Source organism: Hyperolius riggenbachi, chromosome 1 (assembly GCF_040937935.1).
Source record: "Hyperolius riggenbachi isolate aHypRig1 chromosome 1, aHypRig1.pri, whole genome shotgun sequence".
Classification (NCBI taxonomy): Eukaryota; Metazoa; Chordata; class Amphibia; order Anura; family Hyperoliidae; genus Hyperolius; species Hyperolius riggenbachi.
This window is the reverse complement of record NC_090646.1, coordinates 356133972-356158468: the sequence shown is the minus strand read 5'-3', so window position 1 is coordinate 356158468 and position 24497 is coordinate 356133972. Positions and strand designations below refer to the sequence as shown.

Here is a 24497-nt window from a genome sequence, read left to right as displayed (position 1 = left end):
TTTTCTTTTATCACATGATTGTTAACAATTTTTGTTTTGTGCTTATATTAGACACACACACACACACACACACACACACACACCCACCAACTCTGGCACTCCTGGGATTCACCCAAATCACCCATCTCTATAAAAGGGTCAGCAGGGACCTCTATGACCCTTCTTCCTACACCACTGGTGTCTTTTATAAGTGCACCTTTCAGTGCCGTAAGGATTTAAAATGCATACATATAAATAAACATTTCTCTCAAAATAAAATGCACTATATATGACTATTTCCCTACTTCACTGTCATTTACAGTGAAAATCTGACAAATCAGACAGGTTTTGGACTAGTCCATCTCCTCCTTTACAAAACCACTCACTAAACTGCTGCTGCTCAGTCCAACTGCCAAAATAGCAAGTAAACAAGTAGGGAAGCTGGCTGTTATATTTTTGAAGACTTTTCCATGGAGTTCTTTTTTTTTTTTTTTTTTAAAGAATAAAGGCGATACAGAGAATCTCCTATGAGGAGATGGACTAGTCCACAATCTGTCAGCTTTTCAGTCCCTGCTGTAAAAGTAACAGCAATGAAAACACCCAGTAAGGACATACTTATAAACATTTGTTTTTGTGGGTTACATTTCTAACAGTTGCTAGGATATTTACCTATTGCACAAATCATGAACTCAATAATGAGCAGAGAAGTATGTCTCCATAGATACCACAGGTGATATTACTACAGGCACACGTTATGTGGAACACATTCTCGTATGAGGATGTGATCTACATATGAAATCTATCAAGAAAGTGAGTGTTATCTTTTCAGTCATTAGCTGCCTGTCAGAGAGACACTACACCAATATTTGAACAGGATTTGGTATGTATTATTCATCATGATAGACATTTTACAGCATTTCTATCACAACGATATCCCCTGGATGCTTGACCCTGTATTGCAGAGAGGTCTGACAGGTGATAGATGTTGGGCTTGTTGTCTTACCAATCACATTCCCAGGCAGAAACACCAGCATGCTCATGAGCAGAGAGCCCAACCAGAAGAGGCCAACTGCTTTGTAGTTTTTCCTACAGAGGAGATAGAGAAACAGAAAACTCTTGCTTGTCAAACAACACAGTACTAACAGTACTAGCAATGTTATCTATAATCCTGTGTGCTTACACTACTGAAGTATAGGGATTGAAAAAGTACATTACTATACATTATGCATGTGTGCTAGCGCAGTGTGTGTGCCTGTGAATATGCCAGGTTATTCATTTTTATTCTTCATGTCTTCACCATAAATAGATGATATGTGTGCATCTTTAACCACTTGCCGACCGCGCACTCATAACGCGCGTCGGCAAAGTGGCAGCTGCAGGACCAGCGACGCAGTATTGCGTCGCCAGCTGCAGGCTGATTTATCAGGAAGCAGCCGCTCGTGCGAGCGGCTGCTTCCTGTCAATTCACGGCGGGGGGCTCCGTGAATAGCCTGCGGGCCGCCGATGGCGGCTCGCAGGCTAAATGTAAACACAAGCGGAAATAATCCGCTTTGTTTACATTTGTACGGCGCAGCAGCGCCGTAAGGCAGATCGGCGATCCCCGGCCAATCAGCGGCCGGGGATCGCCGCCATGTGACAGGGTACGTCCCGTCACTGGCTGCACAGGACGGATAGCGTCCTGTGCAGCCCGGATCTCCAGGGGGGGCCAGGTAGGAGAGGGAGTGGGAGGATTTCGCCGCGGAGGGGGGCTTTGAGGTGCCCCCCCCCCGCAACACCCGCAGGCAGGAGCGATCAGACCCCCCCAGCACATCATCCCCCTAGTGGGGAAAAAAGGGGGGCGATCTGGTCGCTCTGCCTGCACGCTGATCTGTGCTGGGGGCTGCAGAGCCCACCCAGCACAGATCAGCTACAACAGCGCTGGTCGTTAAGGGGGGGTAAAGGGTGGGTCCTCAAGTGGTTAAATCTATACAGTGGAATTAATGAAGATTAAAGACAAAACAAATATTACATATTTTTCTCACCCACGAGCAATTGCTGCTAACATAAACAAGTAGAGCAGGTAATGCACAGTGCCATCCCACAGGCAGATGAGCATTCCGTGTGCAGTGCGGAGATATGGCTCCCCCTAGAGGAATACAATAAAGCAGAGAATGATGACTACCAACATAGGCTGAATATTACTGAATTCTACTTCTCAGACAAAAAATAACGATTTACACTTTATGGTTAAATCTAATTTTTGTTACTGTTACAAACAAAATAATCAGTCACCACTTGCTTCAGGTGTTAGAAAAGCCAGACAGGGATTGCATCTAACGAGCTGGGGAGGTGTACTGGTGTCGGCCTCATTGAAGTCAGCATCAAGGCAGCAAAGAACACAGGTCTCCCCCTACCCCAAAGAGCATTCATAGTGGAGCAAACTCGCCTGCCTGGCACGCTCCTCCATCAGTCTGTGTGCTTCTGTCTTCAATGGCTTGGCGGCATTTACATACACACGTAACATGCCAGCAGGCTACAGAGAGAAGGTGCCCGTGAGGATGGAAGCACACAGACTGATAGACGAGTGCACCAGCTCAAAGGGTAAGTTCCCTACACTGCGAATATGGGACACAAGGGAACCACTATTCACTTGGGGGTAGGTGGAGATATGGGTGCCCAACAGCTGGCTCTGGGGGAACACCTAAAACTATGGGGGGGGGGGAGAGTCAGGAACAAAGGGACCACCTACTGCTGCTTGAGGGGGGGGTCAGAGAGGCCTCTGTGGTACAAAGAGAGTTATAAGTGTTATACAGGCGGTCCCCTACTTACAAACAGGTTCCATCCTGGGAGATTGTTTGCAAGTTGAATTTCTTTGTAAGTAGAGTCTTGTGTTACACATGGTGAAACGGGGATACATGTGTTACTTTTGAACAACTCTGGAATTGGACATACAGTATAATCATAGTATTTTGGTTGTTTTTAAGGTGGCTATAAAGTGTTTTAAACTACTTCGTTTATATAATACTGTAACACTTAAAAAGAATATGTAAAGAAACAAAAAGCAAAAACAGAATTGTATATTTTGTACATGATGATAACGTGCATCCAAGGGCGTTGCTAGGATCCTAAGAGATCAGGGGCATTTTTGGGCATGGGTGTGGCCATGCACCAAAATGTGGGTGTTGTCACAGATGGAGCTAAATTTACATGAACTTAACAGCAGTCTAATTAGGCCTACCCACCATTAATTCAAATACAGGATGCTGTGGTGCCTCTATGGGGCATGCTGAGTGCTTTGGTTCCTGTTTGGGGGCATGCCAGGTGCTGTGTGGTGCCATGCTGGGTGCTGTGGTCCCATGCTAGGTGCTGTTGTGCTAAGCTGGATGCTGTGGTGCCTCTATGGGGCATGCTGGGTGCTGTGTAGTGTCATGCTGGGTGCTGTGGTGCCTCTATGGGGCATGCTGGGTTTTGTGGTGACATGCTGGAAGCTGTTGTGCCTGGAGCCTCCATAGGGAGCTTGCATCATTGTGTGTGTCCTCAATGTTCCTCCCCCTCCTCCCTCAGCAGAGTAGCTCAGTGGGAGGAACTACTTATCTCCTCCATCTGCTCTCCAAGTCTGGAGACATCCTCTGTAGCAGGCAATTCTCCCCTAGCATCCGAGAATCAGACACTAGGAGCTCTACTGTGTTTCATTCTCAGACACTACAGGGAGAATCCTGGAATAGAAGATGGATAGATGGATAGAATCTGCAGACCAAGCGGCCTAAGGCGAGTACTGCTGCCCCATACCTGACTCTGCCCTGGGGGACATCCGGGGCACCTGAGAATAGATCACGTGCCACTGATGTTTGGGGATAGCAATGCCCCAGTGTGCATCTCTGAAATGCTGTAACTTAAATTGTTTGTAAGCAGGGGACTGTCTGTATACAAGTTAAGCTTGGGTGAGTTAGGTACATGTGACAAAAAGTGGTTAGACAGAGGGGTGGAGTCAGACAAATGTACTAGATGAGGACTCACGGGGGGGGGGGGGGGGGGGGCTGCCTTAAGTGGAGGTCTATATCAGAGAGAGAGTTGCACACCATACTTGAATTCAAGGTTCAGGACTGATATGTCAATGCAGAAAAATCCAAAGGGTCCGCACACTCAATGAAAGTTCAGCGTGGTTTATTTACATCACATACAACATGTTCATTCCAGTCACCAACGACCGTTTCGGAGCCACAGCCCGTCCCCTTTGTCAAGGTATATAACAGAATAATAACAAACAAAGGGGACCCGCCATGGCCACGAAATGGTTGTTGATGGCTGGAACTAACATGTTGTGTGTGATGTAAATAAACCACGCTGAACTTTTTCTAAGTGGAAGTCAGGAGGCGGTGCAAGCCGGAGCAGCCAGATATTGCCAGGCATAAATGAGAGCACACAGTGACATGTCACAGTGGCGCTGGCAGGGTCAGGTCTCAGGAAGGTGAGTCTCACTGTCAAGTTAAATTATGTTGTGCTCAGACCCGGTTGTGGTCGCTGCAACCATGGGCACTATGCCAGCATAATTCCAGCTCACAAAATTAAAGCTTAGCAAGCTGGTAGCCTGCTGAAAGAGCTCTAAGTTTGAGCAGGTGTGTTGTTGATTACTATTAAGGTACCCATACACTTATAGATTTGCAGCAGATTCGACCATCAGATAAAAAAAAAGTTGAAGAGAAATCGAGAGCCCAATATGGTGTAGTATGTCAAAATTGATTGGATAAATGAAACAGTGAGATGGTAATACTCACAAACACGGGTTACCACCTAGGTAACCACTCATTAGGCAGGTGAGGAGATTAGACCTGTCCTCACTCAGGATTAAGAAGTCGCTCTCTGTAGATAGGATGGTCCTATCGACCATCATATAGATTGCTGTCAGATGTCTGTCAGGTCGAATCTGACAGGAATCTATCTGATGTGTGCCAAACACTAGGAACAGATTTCCAACAGATTTCAAAATTAAATCTATTGAAAATAGATCGAAATGCAGTGTTGCACTATTCGAGCTAATGCAATGCTCTGGGCCATGCCTCTGCTGGCAGCCGATCGACCTAGATTTTCCATCCGGACTGATCAAGTAAATCGATCGAAATTGGTCAGAAATCAATCAACAGTCGATCAATCATGCTCCCTTCTGCATCGATTTCTAGCTGATTCGATCAGAGTGAGAATCGGCTGTCGATCGATGACAGAAATTGACTAGTGTATGGGTAGCTTTAGAGTACCTTTCTATTTACTTTCTTGTTGCTGAGCTTTCACTACTGGGAGAAGATAAACCCAGCTTGGCCAGAAAGGCCCCCGGATTGATGGCATAATAAGTAGACCGAAATAAGCCTAGAATGGCGAACAGGAGAACAATGGTACAGTGATGTAGCTGTCTGTAGATATTGGAGGATCACAAAAGTCTCTACACACAGTCACAAACATAGAAGGTGGAAAATATAGCTTGCAGAGAACACAAACAACTAGTAGAATTAATTAGGTGTGTATTTCTTTTACATAATAGTGCACAGGAATGAACTGGTGGTCTGTGCTCAATTTAACAAACACAAAAGCAGTAAAATGTATTTGTGGGACAAAGAAACATTAAACAAACAGTAATAGTTGCACTGGTTGGAAGATGTTAAACAGAAAAGAGATGCTGAGATTGAAGTAATGGGATAGGGGGAAAAAATTGTGTGCAATTTTATATCATACACGCTTCTTCTCAACAGGATAAAGGTGCCCATACATCAGGCGACTTGGTGGCCGATCGACCATCCAATTCGATTATTATAATCGAATTGGATGAAAATCGTTGCCACCAAGTGCATGCCCGATTGACAAAGTGACCAATTTCGGGACAGAAATTTGTCGCTTTGTCTATCGCGCATGCTGCAAGATGTCGGGCCAAAGTTGGTTGGTCGTGTGTGCGGCGGTACAGCGGCGATTTCTGAGCGAGCGACGAGACATGAAACCTCCGGGCGGCTATCAGTACACGCTACTGGTGCCTAGCGTCTGACGTCAGACGTTATATGCCGACGTCACATACTATGCAGCAGTAGCGCATACGGAATACCGCCTGGAGGTTACGGGACACCCGTGGAGGCTGCAACAGGACAGGTAACATAAATGCACACGGGGGACAGGTTTATACATTGGGGGCAGCGGGCGCAGGCGATTCCCTGAAAATTTCATGCTGAAATCGGACGGGAATCGGCTTGTAGTGTATGGGCAGAATTAACAAGAGACAAATTTATCTCTAATCAGATTCGATTAAGAGATAAATTTGTCTCTGTCGAATCTGCCCATAATCTTTAGGTCTATGGGCACCTTTAGACATATATTTCTCTTCAGCAGCGTCAAAGGAAGATTTATATAGTTAAATAGTCACAGACGTATGTAAACTGCAATAATATATAGCAAATAAGTGTGGATGTTGCATCTGTCAGCACAGTATAGCAACAACTGTAGCTGTGTGTGCATAATGCATAGAAGCTCATGTAAGTGTCTGCTGTTGCTGAGGTGCAGACCACAGCAAAAGGCAACACTTGTACTAGCAAAGCAACAAGTTACAATCATAGTCAGATGCAACAAACTAACAGAACAGCCAGGCCCGGATTTACCTCACAGGAGCCTATAGGCACAGATGTCCTGGACCCTTAGACTTCACTCTCCATGAACCTACAAACCCCCACCAAACTGCTCTTGTGCTGGCTGGCCCAGCTGTCACCTCTCCCCTACTTCCCCTGCCCGTTATAGGTAGCTACAGGTGCCCCTTAGTATTATGTAGCCAGAAGTGCCCTCAATATTAGGTAGCTAGAGGTGCCCCCAAGTATTAGGTAGCTAGAGGAACCCCAGTATTAAGTAGCTAAAGGTGCGGCTGACTGAAGGGAGATCTTGTCAGTGGAATGCTGAGAGGAGGGTGAGTAACCTCTCATTTACAATCTCCTCAGAAATTAGGGAAGGAATCACAGGGGGAAAGGAGTGAGCTGCCTTTTTATCAGCAGGTGCCTGTGGTCACGTGTCTACAGTGCCTTATAGTAAAACCGGGCCCTGAAGAAAACCCTGTCTACAGTATCCAAATCCTGTCTATCATGTCCCTGACTGCCTAATACAGCTACCTATCTGAACCTCTCGTAGTTTTCCTGCTCTCCCAGACCCTTATCCTTCTTCCTTCGGCAAGACATTTCTTCACAGCCCACCCAGACCTCCCTTTCAAGCAGAAGAATTGCTTTTCCGCTGTGCAACCAGCTGCTGTTCAGGTTCAAAGGGTTTCCCTGGTTCATCATAGGGCATACCACCCCTGGACAATTATCTCTTCAAGAAAATGATTAAAAAAATGGTACATTCTAATCTTGTGATACAGTATAAAATAAATACATTTTTTTAAAAAAGCTATTTTAAGTCTTGATGTATGCAACAATGCAATATGATGTTTGTATTTCTGTCAATAAAACTCTTGAAATAGAACATGCTAAGTCCGATATTTTGCTAGCGCTAGTGGTTAATTCTACCCATTTATACAAAATAGCTGTGTATTTGTTTGGTTTATTTAGTGAATCTTAAGTAGTCCTTCCAAGCATAACACCACCAAATTAAGGATTCAACAATGTTACTCTGGGAACAATAATTGCAATCAGTATGGTGTTTTTACAGCTTTACAGATGTGCTTGCTTCCTTATTATAGCACATCTGAATGGATCACTGTTCTCTACTTAGTGGTGTGGATAAAATCTTATCACTGCGTACAAGAGTAATATGAGTTAATAAGTTAAGTTTCTGAAGCAGCTAAAATAATTGGCCCCAAACAGCCAAGTAAATCATCACTGACACTTTAATCCACTGCGGATTTAAACAACTAAATTTGGTTTAAACGCAAAGCAGATAGATAGATAAGATATTGTAGATCATTGCTGTCCAACTTGTGGCCTCCTGCTGTGGGCCTCCAGCTCTGTGTCGTGAGTGCCCACCCCCCCCCTACTGAAGACGGGAGAACAGTGCTGGAAGGGCACTGACTGGAGATCAGCACTGGATGAATCGGCATATAGGTGAGTAGATTTGGGGGTGGGGGGATAGAGTGTTCATCTACAGCTCAGCTCAGGGAGAACTCTGTAGGGAAACTGCTGCCGCATTATGTGTACTTCTGGGGAAACTGCTGCCAGATCACGAGTACTTCTGGGAAAACTGCTGCCAGATCATGTGTACTTCTGGGGAAACTGCTGCCAGATCATCATGTGAATTTCTGGGAAAACTGCTGCCAGATCATGTATATTTCTGGGGAAACTGCTGCCAGATTATGTGTACTTCTGGGGAAACTGCTGCCAGATCATCATGTGAATTTCCGGGGAAACTGCTGGCAGATCATATGTACTTCTGGGGAAACTGCTGCCAGATCATCATGTGAATTTCCGGGGAAACTGCTGGCAGATCATGTGTACTTCTGGGGAAACTGCTGCCAGATCATCATGTGAATTTCCGGGGAAACTGCTGGCAGATCATGTGTACTTCTGGGGAAACTGCTGCCAGATCATGTGAATTTCTGGGGAAACTGCTGTCAGATCATGTGAATTTCTGGGGAACTGCTGTCAGATCATGTGAATTTCTGGGGAACTGCTGTCAGATCATGTGTATTTCTGGGGAAACTGCTGCCAGATCATGTGAATTTCTGGGGAAACTGCTGCCAGATCATGTGAATTTCTGGGGAAACTGCTGCCAGATCATGTGAATTTCTGGGGAAACTGCTGCCAGATCATGTGAATTTCTGGGGAAACTGCTGCCAGATCATGTGAATTTCTGGGGAAACTGCTGCCAGATCATGTGAATTTCTGGGGAAACTGCTGCCAGACCATGTGTACTTCTGGGAAAACTGCTGCCAGATCATGAGAATTTCTGGGGAAACTGCTGAAAGATCATCATGTGAATTTCTGGGGAAACTGCTGCCAGATCATGTGTATTTCTGGGGAAACTGCTGCCAGGTTATGTGTATTTCCGGGGAAACCGCTGACAGATTATGTGTATTTTGGGGAAAACATTGCCAGATTATATGTATTTTTTGGGGTGAGGGAGGGAAATGGGAAATGGCAGGAACTCTATTTATTGAAGTTGGCCCTTCACCATGTAGTCTGAAAACAATTAGGCCCTCCATACCTATGAAGTTGGAGAGCACTAAGAAATAAAGATAGATTCGATAGATCTTGATTTTATAAATCTTCATATTTCATTTGCTGCATATCAGCCACTTAAAAAACACAGAATTTTCGTGGAGAGAAAACGCAAGATAAAAACAAGTAACAACAAGAATTTGAGTTAATTTACAGTGGATAATATAATGTTACAGGAGTGCCATTTATAACATTAAGTTTTAAGCAAATAATTTTGTTTTACTGAAGCAGTGTAGCATCTTCCTATGTGATATCCCAACATGGCATTATTATTATTATTGTTTATATAGCACCAACATTTTCAGTGGTGCTGCACAAATAATACAAATACAGATCTTACAAATAAGTTCCATTGATAACAGGTGCAACGTATATACATTTTGAAAGCAAACCTTATTTAACATGACTTGAGATAGAACATGGGTATATATAGTACTAGTAAGAACTTGTCTGAGGTCCCTTTTCATTTATTTTATTTGCAAGAGTTAATAAACCAGTGCTTTTGTTTTGCAAATGAGGCAAACAGCAATAAAATGTTGGCATCTATCGTAGAACGTCAACAGAAGCCAAAACACTTCTATTTAGCTGACGATACACTGTTGATAACAATATCCCCACCTGTGTGGAGTGTGCATTTTAGAAAAGTGTCACAGACATCCATGGGGAAACAGTATATTTGTATATTATTTGCATGTTAGATGTTTTTAATTGTTTTTATTGGATACGTCAATGAATAAAAACACATATACTGATTTTGCATAAATTGGCTTGGTTTTCTTTTGCTTTATGCAAATAATATACAAATTTTGGGTTTCCCCATGGATGTCTGTGATGTTTTCCTAAAATGCTGGTAGTTCACTCCAGTGGGGGTTTATACCAATTAGTGCTCTACTCTTTACTTTGTAGTTTCACGGGGGAGTTCACAATTAACAGCTGCAATTCGGGGTTTCACCTGTGAGGCGCACTTCCAGCCACGGTGCATGATGGGAGATGTACTCACATGTACGTATTTGGGCAGCACAATAGCGTAGTGAAAAGCAGAGCAGGGACAAGGTCCTCCAGCACCCAAGGCTGAGACGCCAAAGTGCGCCCTTCCATTCCTCCCACCCCAGCCGTCACACACTGATTGCTATTAGACTAAGAGGGCCACATGGCCCACAACCTCCCCAACACCTTAATATCTAGTTATCTGGCTTGCAGTCACTGCTATGTATCCCCTTTTCTTATTTCTTTCTGCTTCATACACAATTAGGAATGACAGCTGAATGAATTGTGCGCCCCCTCCTACACTGTGCCCTGAGGCTGGAGCCTCTCCAGCCTATGCCTCGGCCCGGCCCTGGTGAAAAGCACTCTCGGCCCCCGGTTAGAATACCAGCTAGGGCACTATCTGCACAGAGTTTGTATATTTTGCCCGTGTCTGTGTGGGTTTCTTCCCACATCCCAAAAACATACAGATTAGGTAATTGGCTTTCCCCTAAATTGGCCCCAGACTACTATGGACATATGACTATGGTAAGAATTAGATTTTGAGATCCTCTGAGACACAGTTAGCGACTATGTACTCTGTACAGCTCTGCAAATTATCTCCATTAACAAAATATATTGCACTATATTGGGCTCTCAGTTTCACCCTTTCTCTGACATTTCTTTTGTTTTTGCAGCTGAATGATGCAGATTTGAATAACAGAAAAAAGGTGTTTGGATCTGTTTCATTTTCTCCATTCAATCTCCCCCCTCCCCAATGCACAGGGGGGTAAAATAAAAGTAGAAAAAGCTGGAAACTGTTGCAAAATACTGATAAGTCAATTGTCGTACCTCTTTCATGTAGAACTCCATAAATCCACTTATGTAGCCATCTTCTTCTAGCCATATTATTAAGTCAATGACGCTTGTAAAGGAAAAAACTGCAAATACTAAAAACAGTTGGAGAAAAGGAAGATAAAATCAAACTGACAAATTGGTATTTTGTGGTAATTTAAATTAGGCATAGTAATAAAACTACAACATAGCGGAGATGGTGGTGGTGGTGAAGAAAATATATTGTTGGCATTCACAATTAGTTCTGCAGATAACAGATTGTTAATTAGCTCAATAATGAACCCACTCTAACTGCATCTGCATCTTCACAAAGTTTATGTGTAGCAGAAGATAACTAATATAAGCTATGTGTAGACTCTCTGCTAATGGTACAGAAACATGTGGAAATGAACATAAGGAATCAGCAGACCCTTTACTTTCCATTCGCAATGAATGCCTGAAGACATAAGGGAACAATGTCCATGGGCAGGTAAGTGATTCTAGGATTGCCATATATTCCCTGTGCAGACCAGGTGCATTTCACTGCACAGGAAGGCACAAAAGAGCAATTCATTTTCCTGTTCTAATAAAATACATAATGTAGCAGTCTGAATGCTCATAAGACCATAGCACAATAATAGAAAATGTCATAGCTATATACTTTAGCAGATGTGTACACTGTTTTTATAGTTCAACTATACCCAGATTTGAACAAGGCAAATTGTAAAAACAATCAGGTTGATAAGTGAACATGAACACTGTTTAGAAGTAAAGCGTTGAAAAGAGCTCTCTCTCTCTCTTCCCTCTAGCTATTGGGTGTGTCAATTAGATGTGACCATGGATGCCAGAGTTCCTTCTTCAGCATCCCTTCATTACAATGGAAAACATGTCTTCTACAAGGGGATATACACTTGTAGTTCATGGAAAGTAGGTAATAAGCAAATTAACTACAGTAATTATAATTTAAACTAATGAACATGACTGCTTTGAGAAATTGCCTTTTTACTTTTGGAAGATGGGCTTTGATATATTATTGTTCGATCTTCTGGCAGTCTTTTTGCCTGTCCTACCAGTCCTGCCCGACCTCCCCTACACTGCAGGGTTCCCCCATCCTGTTCTACATCACTGATGTGGAAATAATAAGGAAGAGAACCCTGCCCTAAGTCATCTTATGGCATAGAAGGTTGGGGAAGAGGTAAAGCAGGGAGCAAGGTATATATCTAGAAGCAGTAAGTTCATATGTCGGATCCTGCAGGAAGTAGGACTTGCTCTATGGCTGTATTGACGTTCCTACATTCAACGAGGAATTTATACTTTTTCTGCCCCTCTGCCAACTTTTTTGTTGTTTCCTACCCATGTGTAACAGCTCCCTCCCATGCCATATGCAGCCCCTTCTTCTATCTGTAACATCCATGTACAATATTTATTTATTTATTTATTGTATTTATAAAGCGCCAACATATTACGCAGCGCTGAACATTAATTTAGGTTACAGACAATATTTAGGGGTGACATACAGCAATATGACAATACAGGAATACAAGAAAACCAGATCACACAGCACAGTATTAGTACAAGGTAATGCTTAGTCAGTCACTGGATGAAGCATGGAGATTAGGCAAGTTAGGTTCACTCAGATGCATAGCATGGGTTCACAGTAATGGAGGTGCAAGATCAGGTAGGACACAAAAGGAGGAGGACCCTACCCAAAGGCTTACAATCTAGAGGGAGAGGTAAGGACACGAATATTCCCTCTCTTTCATGCACAGCTCCTTTAAGCATCATTCCTCCTCTTCCACATGTTGTTCCCCATTTGCCGCTTCCCTTTTCCATTTGCAGGCTTCTTTTCCATATTCAGCCAGCCCCTTGGGCAGCAGCCACCAAATGCGCAGACCACTATAGCAGTGTTTCTCAAACCTGTCCTCGAGACTCCCCAACAGTGCATGTTTTGCAGGCAGCCTCACCTATGCACAGGTGGAGTAATTAGTGTCTCAGCTGCATGGAATGCGCCTAGCTGAGGCACTAATGACCCCACCTGTGCATAGGTGAGGTTACCTGCAAAACATGCACCATTGGGGAGTCACGAGGACAGGTTTGAGAAACATTGCACTATAACATTTCCAAAAATCCAGCTTTGCCTACCTTAGATTATGTGTTTGTGAACACATGTGAGTGAATTTAAAAGGATTGTTAAAAAGTTCCAAGGAGTGGAGGGTGAAGACATTCTAGGGTGGAGGTGGGCAACCGGTCCTGTATACAGCAGTGTGCATGATTTAAGTGGAATATAGGTGCAAAGCAAGGACTGCAGCAGGAGTGCCATTTAGGAATTAGTGACTAGATGTGTACACATAATAGGTTGGAAATCACTATGCAGATTATATTCATAAATCTGAACTGGAAGAGGAGCAGCACGTGATAAATGAATAAATGGATGAGAACAGCAGCTGAACCCAATATTACTTAATGCTGTGCCATTCTGTTAGCTGGTAAGCCACACAGAACAATGCTACAATAGTTAAATCAATCCTTTCATGCAGGATATGATGGAGTCTTTTGGTTAGTCACAGAAAGTTGATGGTGAGAGGTTGAAAGACCTCAGCGTTGGTAAAAGAACACTGGGTGGAAGGGTCTTAAGGCTATATGAGTAGGTGCACTGCTGCAAGTTAATACAGCTCCACAAGAGATGACTGTATATGAAAAATTCACTTTAAAACACAATACTTGTAATTTCCACTTATCAGCATGATGACTCTAAGAATCTGCCTTATTCAGTTTTGAGTTTAACTTTGAGGAGGACTCCATAGGTCACTTGTAAGGGGCAGGTTGTTATTGCATCTGTTACCCATGTTCCTACCACATTGTGAGGAAATAACTTTGATGTAGCTAAAGTACAAATATAACTATTGAAATGTACAGGCTTTCATGAACGGGTGTTTTTTTTGGGGGATGGAATACTTGAATTATTCCACTTTAGAAGACGGTGTAATTATTAATTTTATTTTTTGAATGTGAGAGTGGATGATGGTGACAAAGTAAAATAACTGAAAAAAAATAATGTTTAAGTCTCAAGGTACAATTAGGAGTATTTGTGGCAGAAGGCAATCCGATTAGGTTATGCCTATAACCGGAGATTTGAACACTTTCTCTACTGTCTGTACTTTGCTAAGTTTGGGACTGAAGATACCTCTCTCCCCCCTTGTTTTTATAAAATGTAATTATTTAATCTCAAAACTTAGTACAATTAATTGCAACAAATAACCCCTACAGTACAAATCAATTTCCCCCAACGGTATGTGTACCACATATTAAGTACCTGCCATTGAAATGTGTGTGTGGTTTTATCCTACAAACTATTGCAGCATGAGAAGAATTTCATGTCAGCACTTTTCTGCCTTTTACACTTCAATAAACTGGACTACTGGCAAAAACACCTCACTTCATACTGGATAAACATACAGCTGTCTAGAGAACTATTTGGAGAAGAAGATTCTCCATGACAGTTTCAATGATCTGCTATAATTTAGACTGAGAATACAATTCTGAAAGATAAAACCAAGTAAAAGTGCCTATGAGAGCTAGTGTATTTTAGAGATTGATTTAGAAAGTGCATCTTTCACTTACCATAAAAGAGAGGGTCCCGGGGAGGGTTTCCTTGTGCAAAGTAGTATAACACGATCAGTAAAGCGAGTAAAACCACCACTCCAAGAGCCGCTATGACCAGTGGACTGAAAGGGGGAACAAACATGGGGTTACACTCAGAAATCTTTATTCAGATAAGATTTACAAAACACTCTAATAAAAAGTGAATCTAATGTATTCTAAAAGTTATACATTTTACTAGTGTCTTATGCATTCTAGGCATTATAAACGGCTGGACTGGAAGCAGGAAAAAAAGGCGTCGGTGGCTACTGAACGATTTGGGTGCTGCCATAGGCGCTATTAATACAACGCCCAAAGCAGAAATTAGAGCTCCCGAGAAATATTGTTTTCAGCGATATTAGAACATTAACATTTTTTAAATAGGTTATAGTTTTGAAACTTGCAATGTTATAGTTTTTATGATATTATTTCTTTTGTATGAACAAATTGTACGTGATCAAATATGGTATCATTTCTATGTTTGAAAGGGCGTCAGGAAAGGGGATTTTAGGGTTAGGCACCACCAGGGTAAGGGTTTAGGTTTAGGCACCACCGGGGGGGGGGGGGGAGGGGAAGTCTTAGGGTTGGGCACCACCAGGGGGGTCTTAAGGTTAGGCACCCCCAGGGGGGTCTTGAGGTTAAGAACCAACGAACAGGGGGGGGGGGGCAGTCTTAGGGTTAGGCATTACCAGGGGGGTCTTAAGGTTAGGCACCACCGGGAGGGTCTTAAGGTTAGGCACCACCAGGGGATCTAAGGGTTAGACACCACCAGGGGAGTGTTCTGTGCGAGAGTAGGGTTCGGTTCAGCTGTGTTATTGAATGATGAAACTGTGTTTAAAGGACAACTGTAACAAGAGGAGTATGGAGGCTGCCATAGTTATATCCTTTTAAACAATACCAGTAGCCTGGCTGATCATTTGCCTCTAATACTTTTAGCTATAGAGCCTGAGCATGCATGCATCAGATGTTTCTGACATTATTGTCAGATTTGACAAGATTATCTGCATGCTTGTTTCTGGTGTGATTCAGACACTACTACAGCCAAATAGACCAGCAGGGATGCCAGGCAACTAGTATTGTTTAAAAGGAAATAAATATGGCAGCCTCCATATCCCTCTTGTTACAATTGTCCTTTAAAAAGAACATAAACTGAGACGCATATGAATTTTTCCTTTTAAAATAATACCAGTTACCAGACTCTCCTGCTGATCCTGTGCCTCTAATACTTTCAGCCACAGCCCCTGAACAGGCATGCAGATCAGTTGCTCTGACTGATGTCAGACTGGATTAGCTGCATGCTTGTTTCAGGTGTGTGATTCAGCCATTACTGCAGCCAAAGAGATCAGCAGGACTGACAGGCAACTGGTATTGTTTAAAAGGAAACATCCATATCCCCCCTCTCAGTTACTTTCACATCAGGACGTTGCGTTTGAGGCGACATTAAGGTCGCACAACGTGCCCCTAACGCAACGCATTGTGCTCTATAACTTGGACGTTATAGTGCATTCTTTAGCCCTGCATTTGGTGCGCCGTTTTCGTTGCACAGAGATGGAACGAAAACGGCGCATGCGTTACACAAAAAAAAAAATTACTAAGCATGTGCAACACAACGAACGCAGCAGATTCATTGCTAAACGCACAGCATGCAGCACTTTCTAATAATGCCTCACGTTACACACAAACGCAACGTGCGCACTGTGAATGTCGCACAGACTTTAGTATTGCTGTGCGTTAGTCTGCGTTATAAAATTTTCTAACGTGCGACTTTAACATCGCACTGTGAAAGAGCCCTTAAAATAAATATCTTTTCGTTTTCATTTCCCGTCGGTTTTACAACGATCCGTATGGTTTACATGTTTTTGCGCCCCAGTTGAAAAGGATCTTTATTGTTTATTATGATTTTGTTATCTACCCGCGCCCTTTTTTCCTTGCGCCTTTATTTCATGCATGCGTTAGACTGCCTTCCTTTCTTTGAAGTAGAAAGGAAGTGAGGGGAAATTTCCCAGGCCAGAACTATGGCAACAATAAAACATTTGACTCAACCCTGAAGCTATCACAATCCAACAGTAAAAATATTTTAAGCTACATAAAGGTGTTCAGTTTTTATTAATCAAGATAATTGTTCATCAAAAAAACAGTATCAGTACAAGTATCCATGTTGTTAAGTCATATATTGTGCCTTATGACTAAATTATTTGGCAAAAATTAGCAAGTGTTCAGGGCCTCCTGCTTGGCCATTACTCACTGTCTCTCGCCCTTCTATCTCCACACAGCAGAAATGGCTGCTCAGGTGTTGCTGGGCATTCTGTCTATACAGCAGTCATTCAGAATCAGAATTAGAAATCAGAAAATCTTTTAATCGCCAAGCACGACCGGGTCATGCCCGGAATTGGGTATGGCACATACAATTGCTCAGAGAGAGAGTGAGAATAGTATCAACATAAGAAAAAAAAGCATAGTCATACAATAATACAGTATAAGGGCATAGTCATACAAAAACATACAGTGTAATCAGTGGTACATATTAATAGTTTGATGTGCAGCGGTATAGCTTTAGTCTGCAGGGTGCAGTTTAAACAGTTTTATACTAGACAGTCCATCAGGTCGGCAACTGCAGCATTTGGGGGGGGGGGGGGGGGGCAGCATTAGAGATGAAGGGAGTTTAGAAGGTTGACGGCAGAGGGGAAAAAGGAGTCTCTATGCCTCGAAGTGTAAATGGTGTAAATGGCTCAAAACCTGCGGCCTGAATGGAGCTGGCTGAGAAACCTTTTACTCAAAACTGTCACTAATGCTAGGCACACACCGCTCGACCACAGGCTTATCAATCGAGCCACTGATGGCTCGATTGATAATATCCGACAGGTCCCATGACCTGCCGGATAGATTCCCCGCTTGATCCCCGCGGGCGGACAACAGCGGGTAAGCGAGCGGCTGATAAGGGAAGCACGCAGAGATGAGCGGGGATCGATCCGCGCGCATAAGCGGTGACACGCCGGCATTGAGCCGTTGGCTCGATACCGGCGCATAAACGTGCCGTGTATGCCCGGCATAACAGTTTATTATAGAAAAACATTACTAGGCATGTGTATTAGGCTTTAGATGGAATTAAGTAAATCAGCCTCATTGTCCCAACATGCTCCTGTAATCCATCAGGGACCAAACTGGCACCACTCTAATACCTCTGAACTCGACTTACTCTATTTTCTGCTCCACACATGCTACTCTACTTTGTCATTCTTTCCAGGTGTTTAATTATTATACTAAGGATCCAATTCAAGATTAAAATTTTAGCCTACAAAGTTTATGCCTAGTACACACCATACAATTTTCTGTTAGATTTTTCTGTAATTAGATTATTTTCTGTAAAGTACTGGTAGAGACTGATCATTATCTCTGGTGCATTGTCTTCTGGTTATCTCCTGCTGAGTAGAACAATGCTTAATTGCTAGGCAGATAGATGGTTAGATAGATAATTTCCAACATGTTGGAAATTATCTATCTGGCAGGTAAATCCTATGCTGGGAATACACGGGTCGATCCGGCGGCCGATTAGCCGCCGGATCGACCACCGCCGCATCCCCGCCCGTCCGCGCGGATCGATTACCGCTCGTCCCTGTTGGCGCTCTTTATCAGCTGCTCGATTCCCTGCCATTGTCCGCCGGCGGGGATCGAGTGGGCGGGGGTCGAGCGGCTTGATCAGGCCAGCTGAATATTATCAGCTGGCCGGATCAGCTGCTCGATACACGGTACAGAAACGTACCGTGTATCCCCAGCATTACAGAAAATTGTATGGTGTATACTAGGCATTAGAGCACACCCATACATCACTGAACTAATCTCTAGGTACCAAACCCCAGCATAATCTATCCTCTCCTCCACATTCGATTTTGCGCTTGCAATTCCTTATGACCTCCAAATGCAGGCCCGTTTCTAGGCTGAGGACTCCATAGCATGTACCTTAGATGCCACCTGGTGGTGAGGACATGCACTACACCCTTTTATTGTTATGTTGTTGCTTCCTCTGCAGAAGCCTTGCAGCAATGCATGAAGGAGCAGACAGCGTAATCTGGCCTCTACAAGCACAAAACCTCCCTTCTTCCTTCGCTGCTAAAGACACAGCTATTGTTAGGCTTCTGTCAGCTATGAGGATAGGAGGTGGAGGTTATGAGCACAGGTCAGAGCATATATAGTGTGGTGGGATGACATATGATGTCTCAGGCTGGCAGTGGCAAGTGAGGTGAAGCCTGTTTCATTTGAATGTGTATTTATTTGTTCTGTGAGTCTGTAGATGCATGGGTGAGTCAGAGAAAATATGTCTTCAATCAAGGATGAAAGATTAAAAGTTCAAAATAAATAAATAAATATTCTTTGTTTGCAGTAGAACCAGAAGAGCACTGTAATATCAAAGAGGGAATGAAAAACGCAGTAAGGCCTCTTGCACACGATTCCGATTCCGCTTTTTAATCAGTTTTTACATCAGATTCAGATTCCGATTTACAGTGTGCAGGGAGAAAACTGCAAATCAGAATCTGAATCGGATGTAAAAACTGATTAAAAAGCGGAATCTGAATCGGAATCACTTGCAGTGTGCAATAGGCCTTAGAGTCAGCTTGTGGGTTACACAAATATGTTGCTGACAGAAAACATTGATATTAAGAGAGCCATTGAAATTGCACAAGCTATGGAGACAGTGCCTTAGGACACCCTGTAGTTACAGAACAAAATAAACGTGAGATAACGCAAAGAAATGCAAGAAATTTCCAGATATCTGTAAACTTAGTCAGTCATCAGACCTTGATCATGTGTTGCTAACCATGGCGTACAAGAAATTGCCTGTTCTCTTCATCTTGCACACCCTCCCTCTTTGCCTGTGGGTTACATGAAGAATAATTTTATTAACCAGGGATTATATCCTCTAATGGCTGAGGCCCAAATCAAGAAAGCTAACAACATCCCTAATGGTGCTCATACACAGTATATTAAAAATGTTAGATTTTCCCATTCATGCAACCAAATCGAATGAAAGTCAAAAAGAGTCTTTTTTTAGATCAAGAAAAATTGACCGATTATCCCATTTTTTCAAAGAAAATGTGATAGGACATGTTAGAAAAATCTTTATATTTGATCTAATAATCGAACAAAATGATCTACTAAAAAAAAAAAAGAACAAATTGTTCCATGTATTAACCACTTGCCAACCGCCTTAAGCCGATGGGCGGCGGCAAGGGCTGGGCCCAAACGACCGCAATACGCCCATCGGTGGGGGCGGACGTGGTTATGCGGCGATCGCGTCATTCGTGACGCGATCAGCCGCCGGCGACTGGCTCCGCCCCCCCCCACGCTGTAACCCGCCGGCCGTTCGGAAGCGTCGGCGGGTTACTAGCACCCGGATCGCCGCACGGATAGTGTATAATAGGCTTTGTAATGTATACAAAGCCTATTATACTGGCTGCCTCCTGCCCTGGTGGTCCCAGTGTCCGAGGGACCACCAGGGCAGGCTGCAGCCACCCTAGTCTGCACCAAGCACACTGATCCTGCCCCCCTTCTGATCGCCCACAGCACCCCTCAGACCCCCCCCCCTGCCCACCCCCCAGACCCCTGTTTGCACCCAATCACCCCCTAATCACCCATCAATCACTCCCTGTCACTATCTAAAAACGCTATTTTTTTTAACCCTTAACTGCCCCCTGCTCCCTCCTGATCACCCCCCCCCACCCCTCAGATTCTCCCCAGACCCCCCCCCCCCCGTGTACTGTATGCATCTATCCCCCCTGATCACCTGCCAATCACCTGTCAATCACCCATCAATCACCCCCTGTCACTGCCACCCATCAATCAGCCCCTAACCTGCCCCTTGCGGGCAATCTGATCACCCACCCACACCAATAGATCGCCCGCAGATCCGACATCAGATCACCTCCCAAGTGCAGTGTTTACATCTGTTCTCTCCTCTAAACACCCACTAATTACCCATCAATCACCCCCTATCACCACCTGTCACTGTTACCCATCAGATCAGACCCTAATCTGCCCCTTGCGGGCACCCAATCACCCGCCTACACGCTCAGATTGCCCTCAGACCCCCCCTTATCAATTCGCCAGTGCAATATTTACATCTCTTCTTCCCTGTAATAACCCACTGATCACCTGTCAATCACCTGTCAATCACCCATCAATCACCCCCTGTCACTGCCACCCATCAATCACCCCCTACCTGCCCCTTGCGGGCAATCTGATCACCCACCCACACCAATAGATTGCCCGCAGATCCGATGATCACCTCCCAAGCGCAGTGTTTACATCTGTTCTCTACCCTAAACACCCACTAATTACCCATCAATCACCCCCTATCACCACCTGTCACTGTTACCCATCAGAATAGACCATAATCTGCCCCTTGTGGGCACCCAATCACTCGCCCCACACGCTCAGATTGCCCTCAGACCCCCCCTTATCAATTCGCCAGTGCAATATTTACAGCTCTTCTTCCCTGTAATAACCCACTGATCACCTGTCAATCACCTATCAATCACCCATCAATCACCCCCTGTCACTGCCACCCATCAATCACCCCCTGTCACTGCCACCCATCAATAAGCCCCTAACCTGCCCCTTGCGGGCAATCTGATCACCCACCCACACCAATAGATCGCCCGCAGATCCGATGTCAGATCACCTCCCAAGTGCAGTGTTTACATCTGTTCTCTACCCTAAACACCCACGAATTACCCATCAATCACCCCCTGTCACTGATACCCATCAGATTAGACCCTAATCTGCCCCTGGGGCACCCAATCACCCGCCCACACCCTCAGAACGCCCTTAGACCCCAGCCCTGATCACCTCGCCAGGGCATTGCTTGTATCTATTTCCCCCTCTAATCACACCTTGAGACACCCATTAATCACCTCCTGTCACCACCTGTCACCCCCTAGCACACCTACACATCAGATCAGGCCCTAATTTGCCCCATGTGGGCTCTTGATCACTCGGCCAAACCCTCAGACCTCCTTCCGATCACCTCCCCAGTGCATTGATTGTATCTATTTTCCCCTCTAACCACCCCCTGAGACACCCATCAATCACCTCCTGTCACCCCCCTAGCACTCCTATCCATCAGATCAGGCCCAATACAACCTGTCATCTAAGAGGCCACCCTGCTTATGACCGGTTTCACAAAATTTTCCCCCTCAAAGACCACCTGTCATCAAAATTTGCAGATGCTTATACCCCTGAACAGTCATTTTGAGAAATGTGGTTTCCCGACTACTCACGGTTTTGGGCCCGTAAAATGCCAGGGCAGTATAGGAACCCCACAAGTGACCCCATTTTAGAAAAAAAAGACACCCCAAGGTATTCTGTTAGGTGTATGACGAGTTCATAGAAGATTTTATTTTTTGTCAACAGTTAGCGGAAATTGATTTTTATTGTTTTTTTCACAAAGTGTCATTTTTCACTAACTTGTGACAAAAAATAAAATCTTCTATAAACTCACCATACACCTAACGAATTACCTTGGGGTGTCTTCTTTCTAAAATGGGGTCACTTGTGGGGTTCCTATACTGCCCTGGCATTTTAGGGGCCCTAAACCGTGAGGAGTAGTCTAGAAAACAAATGCCTCAAAATGACCTGTGAATAGGACGTTGGGCCCCTTAGCGCACCTAGGCTGCAAAAAAGTGTCACACATGTGGTATCGCCGTACTCAGGAGAAGTAGTATAATGTGTTTTGTGGTGTATTTTTACACATACCCATGCTGGATGGGAGAAATCTCTGTGTAAATGGACAATTGTGTGTAAAAAAATATCAAACAATTGTCATTTACAGAGATATTTCTCCCACTCAGCATGGCTATGTGTAAAAATACACCACAAAACACATTATACTACTTCTCCTGAGTACGGCGGTACCACATGTGTGGCATTTTTTTGCACTCTAAGTGCGCTAAGGGGCCCAAAGTCCAATGAGTACCTTTAGGATTTCACAGGTCATTTTGCGACATTTGGTTTCAAGACTACTCCTCACGGTTTAGGGCCCCTAAAATGCCAGGGCGGTATAGGAACCCCACAAATGACCCCATTTTAGAAAGAAGACACTCCAAGGTATCCCGTTAGGAGTATGGTGAGTTCATAGGAGATTTTATTTTTTGTCACAAGTTAGCGGAAAATGACACTTTGTGAAAAAACACAATTAAAATCAATTTCCGCTAACTTGTGACAAAAAAAAATAAAAATCTATGAACTCACCATACTCCTAACGGAATACCTTGGGGTGTCTTCTTTCTAAAATGGGGTCACTTGTGGGGTTCCTATAAATGTCGCAAAATGACCTGTGAAATCCTAAAGGTACTCATTGGACTTTGGGCCCCTTAGCTCAGTTAGGGTGCAAAAAAGTGCCACACATGTGGTATCGCCGTACTCAGGAGAAGTAGTATAATGTGTTTTGGGGTGTATTTTTACACATACCCATGCTGAGTGGGAGAAATATCTCTGTAAATAGACAATGGTGTGTAAACAATATCAAAAAATTGTCATTTACGGAGATATTTCACCCACCCAGCATGGGTATGTGTAAAAATACACCCCAAAACACATTATACTACTTCTCCTGAGAACGGCAATACCACATGTGTGGCACTTTTTTGCAGCCTAACTGCGCTAAGGGGCCCAAAGTCCAATGAGAATCTTTAGGCTTTACAGGGGTGCTTACAATTAGGCACCCCCCAAAATGCCAGGACAGTGAACACACCCCACAAATGACCCCATTTTGGAAAGTAGACACTTCAAGGTATTCAGAGAGGAGCATACTGAGTCCGTGGCAGATTTCATTTTTTTTGTCGCAAGTTAGAAGAAATGGAAACTTTTTTTTTTGTTTTTTTGTCACAAAGTGTCATTTTCCGCTAACTTGTGACAAAAAATAAAATCTTCTATGAACTCACCATGCCTCTCACTGAATACTTTGGGATGTCTTCTTTCCAAAATGGGGTCATTTGGGGGGTGTTTATACTATCCTGGAATTTTAGCACCTCATGAAACATGACAGGGGGTCAGAATAGTCAGAGATGCTTGAAAATAGGAAAATTCACTTTTGGCACCATAGTTTGTAAACGCTATAACTTTTACCCAATCCAATAAATATACACTGAATGTTTGTTTTTTATCAAAGACATGTAGCAGAATAACTTTCGCTCAAATGCATAGGAAATTTTACTTTATTTGAAAAATGTCAGCACAGAAAGTTAAAAAAGTCATTTTTTTGACAAAATTCATGTCTTTTTTGATGAATATAATAAAAACTAAAACTCGCAGCAGCAATCAAATAGCACTAAAAGAAAGCTGTATTAGTGACAAGAAAAGGAGGTAAAATTCATTTAGGTGGTAGGTTGTATGACCGAGCAATAATCTGTGAAAGCTGCAGTGGTCTGAATGGAAAAAAAGGCTCTGGTCCTTAAAGAGAACCCGAGGTGTGTTTAAAGAATGTTATCTGCATACAGAGGCTGGATCTGCCTATACAGCCCAGCCTCTGTTGCTATCCCAAACCCCACTAAGGTCCCCCTGCACTCTGCAATCCCTCATAAATCACAGCCATGCTGAGAGGCTGTGTTTACATCTGTAGTGTCAGTCTCAGCTGCTCCCCCGCCTCCTGCATAGCTCCGGTCCCTGCCCCCGTCCCTTCCCTCCAATCAGCAGGGAGGGAAGGGATGCAGGCGGGGACTGGAGTTCTGCAGGAGGCGGGGAGAGCAGCAAACTGACACTATAGAGATAAACACAGCCAGCTCTGACAAGCTGTTTGTCAGCAGCGTGGCTGTGATTTATGAGGGATTGCAGAGTGCAGGGGGACCTTAGGGGGGTTTGGGATAGCAACAGAGGCTGGGCTGTATTGGCAGATCCAGCCTCTGTATGCAGATAATATTCTTCAAACCCACCTCGGGTTCT

At 43.9% G+C, this 24497-nt stretch overlaps 1 protein-coding gene across 3 annotated transcripts in view; it reads right to left on the bottom strand.

The window, feature by feature from the left end:
* The window catches only part of TM6SF2 (transmembrane 6 superfamily member 2), a 101941-nt gene that overhangs the window by 29114 nt on the left and 48330 nt on the right, over nucleotides 1–24497 (bottom strand). Inside the window, exons 2-5 of one of the 3 annotated variants that reach the window (XM_068234184.1) lie at nucleotides 14547–14650; nucleotides 10944–11041; nucleotides 2001–2104; nucleotides 983–1065 (exon numbers count right to left, since the gene is read on the bottom strand). In XM_068234184.1, coding sequence (XP_068090285.1) covers nucleotides 983–1065; nucleotides 2001–2104; nucleotides 10944–11041; nucleotides 14547–14650 — 389 coding nt within the window. Of the gene's footprint in view, nucleotides 1–982; nucleotides 1066–2000; nucleotides 2105–2787; nucleotides 2809–3200; nucleotides 3312–10943; nucleotides 11042–14546; nucleotides 14651–24497 lie in introns of those variants that run through there. The other 2 variants (XM_068234185.1, XM_068234186.1) reach the window with 2 other exon arrangements.